This window comes from Colobus angolensis, unplaced genomic scaffold (assembly GCF_000951035.1).
Source record: "Colobus angolensis palliatus isolate OR3802 unplaced genomic scaffold, Cang.pa_1.0 Scaffold223, whole genome shotgun sequence".
Lineage (NCBI taxonomy): Eukaryota > Metazoa > Chordata > Mammalia > Primates > Cercopithecidae > Colobus > Colobus angolensis.
The window spans coordinates 164,638-169,799 of record NW_012115411.1 but is presented as its reverse complement, the minus strand read 5'-3'; the positions used below and the strand labels follow the sequence as shown (position 1 = coordinate 169,799).

The following is a 5,162-nucleotide window of genomic DNA, read 5'->3' as shown; positions in this document are numbered from 1 at the left end:
TGAATAGATTTGACTCCAGCCTGCAGGACCGGGTAGACTTGGCGCTAGCCTGGAGGACTGGGTACATCTGATGCTCCGTCCGTGCCACCAGGTCATTACGGCGTGTCTTGCACACCGTGAGGAGCACAGATGTGAAGGCTGACACAGCCCCACCTTCCTGGGTGTCGAGTGCTTGGGGTCTGAAATCTGCATGGCCCGGGAGCCAGAACGGCCTGATGAGGTCAGAAGCGTGAGAGCAGCACCAGCCCAAGGGCCCAGGGCCCGGCCCCCAGCTCGTTCCCTCCCGCCGCACCAGGCACCCTTCCAGGTGGCCAGGGCTGAGCTCCCTCAGGATTCTCGTCACGGGAGCCGGCACGTGCCTGTGCGTCCTGCAGGGCCTGGCCCCTCCAGCTCCACACGGCTGCCTTCGCGTCATCCACAGGTGCACCGGCCGGAGAGCACCTTTTCCCGTCGCTGCACTGCTCTCCGTGCGGTGGCGTGCAGCCCCTCCACGTTCCCCCAGGCCCCTGCGGTCACTCCTGCCCCGCGCCTGTCCGGACGACGCTGCCACAGTTTATTCCTCCAGCCCCTGCTCTGGCTTCCGGCTCCTCTCCCCGGGGCACCGTGAATCAAGCAGCCGACGTCCCCATCCGTGTGGCTGTCACGGGTATCGGCCCTCTTCCCACTGCTGTGCTTCTGGGAGGACGGATGCCCCGGCCGGGCCTCGGGGCCTTAGGCTCAGCCACCCTGTGGGCCGCTTTCCCGGCAGCTGTGCGGCGTCCTGGTTCCCCCAGCAACGCGGACGCCCGGCTGCCTGGCAGCCTTGCACGACCTGGCATCTTCAGGCCTTTCTGTCTCAGCCGCGTGTCCTGCTCTTGTTGCCACCTCTCCGTGCCCCGTGAACCCTGCCCTTGCCAGCGCCAGCACCGGGCGCACTCCCCCTCTGTCTCAGTGGCTTCTCCTGTCATTGTGCTCACCGTGCCGGGCGCTGAGCCTGAGTCCCGGGCCGGGGCGGGGCAGCTGGCTGCTCTCTTCCTTCAGGGGGTTCACATGTGCCCCGTTCAAGAAACCCTGGCCATGACAGAGCCTCTGGTTTTGTTCCAGGAGGGCCGCTGTCTGGCCTTTCACCCTTCGGGCTGGGATCCGCGGTATTCAGTTTGTGTGATCGGCCCCAGCTCACTTCCTTCCCTTCCTCCCTTAGCCCAGCGGTGCCTGAGGGAGACTGACTCCATTACCCTGACTTTACGGGAAGGGTTGAAATGGGGCAGTGGGACTTACATCCACCAGCGTGATCCCCTGCAAGTTCTTTGTGTTCCCTTGTAAGTTTTCACATGAGCCTGTCAGTGTGCACTGCACACCCCAACAACAAGCCCTCGGTGCATGTGGCTGGGGGCTGCGTGGACTCTGGGTGGGCTGCGTGGACTCTGGGTGGGGGCTGCGTGGACTCTGTGGGTCAGCAGAGTCGTCTGGAGAAAATTGCAGTCTGTAAACTCAGCAGCGCAGTGAGGTCCACCTCACCACGTTTAGGTCGTCTTTGATTTCACCCAGCCGTGCTCTGTAGTTTGCTTTGTAGACCTTGTGTGTGATTGATTGATTTATTTATTTTTTAGACAGAGTCTCTTTCTGTCACCTCCTGGGTTTAAGTGATTCTCCTGCCTCAGCCTCCTGAGTAGCTGGGATGACAGGCAGCCACCACCACGCCCAGATAACTTTTGTATTTTTAGGAGAGACGGGGTTGCACCATGTTGGCCAGGCTGGTCTCGAACTCCTGACCTCCGGCGATCCACCCGCCTCGACCTCCCAAAGTGCTGGGATGACAGGCGTGAGCCACCGCGCATGGCCCTGTGCATGATTTTTGTTCCATTTTTTTCATAGGTTGATTTTTTTAAAATGCTCTTGATAGTTGGCATTATTGAAGATTTTATTTTCTAGTTGTTTGTTGCCAGTACATTGAAATAATTTATTGTGGCATATTGTCCTTGGATGCAGCAGCTTTGCTGAAGATACTTACTAATTCCCGTGTCTGGTAAGCGTTTGGATTGTCTGCACAGTTTGTTGCTTGTGAATTAAGAGGGTTCTGCCTCTTCCTCCCCGTCGTGGCATCTTTCCGCCTTTCTCTTGCCTGCTGCCCTGGCTCGGCCGTCCAGGCGGCCTTGGCGGTGACACGGTCCTCTTGTGTCCGGCACAGGGAGGAAGCGTTCGCGTGTCATCGCTGTCTGACAGCAGCTGGGCTGTTTCGTAGACGCCCCGTGTCTCAGAGCATTCAGGCTGCCGTCACAGAACACCATAGCCCGGGCGGCTCGTCAGCCGCAGACATTCATTGCTCACAGCTCTGCAGGCTGGAAGATCACGGTGTGGCAGAGTGGCCAGGACCTGCTGCCTGGTTCATCGACACAGGGTGGAAGGGGTGACGGAGCTCTCGGGGGCCCGTTAGAAGGAGACTCATCGCATTCGTGAGGCCCCACCTCCCAACACCGTCGCCTCGGGGAGAGGATTTCAACACGCAGATCGGGACCCAGGCAGTCAGGCCATAGCACCCTCTATTACAGTAGGAGCGTCCGTCCTGCTTCTGGTTTCCTGGCCGATTATTATTGTGGCTTTTCAATTACTGCCGAGTTGGACTTGCTCGTGTGTGTTCTGCGTGGCGTTTCTGCCTCTAGTGATAACTGGCCTGTGACTTCCTGCATCCTTGACCGCGTCCAGGCTGTGCCAGCCTCGGAGCAGACACTGGGAAACGCCCCTCGTTTCTATTCTCCGGGGTAACGCACGTGGGATTTCTTCCTTAAATGTGTGGTCCGCTCATGGGAGCCGCCTTGGGGGGCTGGAATTTTCTTGGTGGGACAGTTTCAAACGTTGGATTCAATTTCTCGCAGAAACAGTCCTTTCAGATTTTCTATTGTCGTTTATTTCTTCACTTGAACTGTTCTTCACGGAGTCCTGTTTCAACAGTCGTCTGACTGACAGGCATAAAGTGATTCAGGAGCATCCACTGACTCTGATGTTTGCAGGGTCTGTAGTTACAGCTGACATGGCTAATCTGTGTTTTCTCTGTCTTTTTTTTTTGAGACAGAGTGTTGCCCTGTCACCCAGGCTGGAGTGCAATGGCACGATCTCGGCTCACTGCACCTCCGCCTTCTTCCGCCTCCCAGGTTCAAGCGATTCTCCTGCCTCAGCCTCCCGAGTAGCTGGGACTACAGGCACCTGCCACCACGTCTGGCTAATTTTTTGTATTTTTAGTAGAGACGGGGTTTTCACCGTGTTTGGCCAGGCGGGTCTCGAACTCCTGACCTTGTGATCCGCCCACCTCGGCCTCTGAAACTGCTGGGATTACAGGCCTGAGCCACCGTGCCCAGCAAGGTTAATTAATTTTTAAGAAATCTTTCAAATCATCAAGTTTTGATTTTCTTGATTTTCTCTGTTGACTATTTTTCCTTCCATCTCTGCCCTGTGTTTGTTACTGTGAGGTACAAGTGCAGATGACTCATTTTAAACTTTCCTTCCTCACCTGTGTATTGAAGGTTGTGAACCTGCCATGGGCCGCTGCTGCGGGCCTGTCCCACACGTTCCGTAAGATGCTTCTGTCGCTGTCAGACTCACCACTTGCCTGGCTGACGGGGCCATTTCTTCCTGCACATACTGGTTCCTAGTCTATGCCGCTTGATTTCCAGACACTGCGGACGCAGCCGCGTCTGGTTACAGGGCCCGCCTGTGGTCTCTGGTCGGGGGGACTGCGTGCCCGGCACTCCATCGCTCCACTCTCCTGACTCATGGGTTCCAAAGCTGGAGCGAAAGCCAGGTGGAGTTTGCGGCACCCGGACGTGCCTGGCTGAGTGTGCTGCGTCTTTCTGCAGTAGAGGGTCTCCGCGCAGCGCCGGTCAGGCGCCAGGTGCGCGGCAGGTGCGCAGCAGGAGCGCAGGCGTCCAGGCCCCGCTGACTGCCCACTCCTGCCCTCTCTGCCCCAGGCCTGCGGCTGCCCCCTCTACTGGAAGGGGCCGCTCTTCTATGGCGCCGGCGGGGAGCGCACGGGCTCCGTGTCCGTCCACAAGTTCGTCGCCATGTGGAGAAAGTGAGTCCCCGGCCGGGCACGGGGCTGTGTCGGGAGGGTGGAGGCGTCCCCGGGTCCCAATGGCGTCAGGACAGGTGCCCCCGCGGCTGCCACAGTGAGAGGAGAAACCCGCGCGTGGGCACAGGCCTGCCGGGGTCGTGCGTGGCTGCCTGCCGTGTTCCACCCAGCGTCTGTGGGGTCGAAACCCACCCGCCTGTGAGGGTGCCGCACAGTCATCCTGTCCTTCCAGAATCCTGCAGAACTGCCACGACGACGCGGCCAAGTTCGTCCATCTGCTCATGAGCCCTGGCTGCAACTACCTGGTGCAGGAGGACCTGGTCCCCTTCCTGCAGGTGAGAGCCGACGTCTACACCGCACGCCTGACCCCTCACGGGAGCGCCGGTGTCCACACTGCACACCTCACGGGACGGCCGGCGTCCACACCACACACTTCACGGGAGGGCCGGTGTCTACACCGCAAACTTCACGGGAAGGCCGGCGTCTACACCGCACGCCTCAGCCCTCACGGGAGGGCCAGTGTCTACACCGCACACCTCGCGGGACGGCCGGCGTCCACACCGCACACTTCACGGGAGGGCCAGTGTCTACACCGCACACTTCACGGGAGGGCCGGCGTCCACACCGCACGCCTCCTGCGTCACGGGAGGGCCAGGGCCGGCGTCCACACCGCACGCCTCCTGCGTCACGGGAGGGCCAGGGCCGGCGTCTACACCTCACACTTCACGGGAGGGCCCGCGTCCACACCGCACGCCTCATGTCTTCCCCCCCGCAGGACGTGGTGAACACGCACCCGGGGCTGTCGTTCCTGAAGGAGGCGTCCGAGTTCCACTCGCGCTACATCACCACGGTGGGTCCCCAGCAGAGGGGCCGGGGTGAGCCCGGGGGCGGTTCCAGTGTGGGGCGGGGCGGGCGGGGTCCGGGGTCTTGAGCTTTGGAAAGAGGCGGCTGTTTCCTGGGAACGTGTCTGCCGTGCCCGGGAGCCCGGCGATGGGGGCACTCTGGTTTTCCGGGGTGGCCGCGCCCCTTTCCCACCTGTCTTGGGCCCCCGCGTAGCTCCGCGGGGCGTCCCCAGCCAGACCCTCCCCGCTTTGCGCGGCCTGGGGCGGCGCCTCCCGCA

General features: G+C 60.6%; 1 protein-coding gene across 1 annotated transcript in view; it reads left to right on the top strand.

The window, feature by feature from the left end:
- PPP2R3B (protein phosphatase 2, regulatory subunit B'', beta) overlaps positions 1-5,162 on the top strand; it is a 34,982-nt gene that overhangs the window by 13,824 nt on the left and 15,996 nt on the right. Inside the window, exons 3-5 of the mRNA XM_011943963.1 lie at positions 3,942-4,045; positions 4,275-4,377; positions 4,818-4,959. Coding sequence (XP_011799353.1) covers positions 3,942-4,045; positions 4,275-4,377; positions 4,818-4,959 — 349 coding nt within the window. The remainder of the gene's footprint in view (positions 1-3,941; positions 4,046-4,274; positions 4,378-4,817; positions 4,960-5,162) is intronic.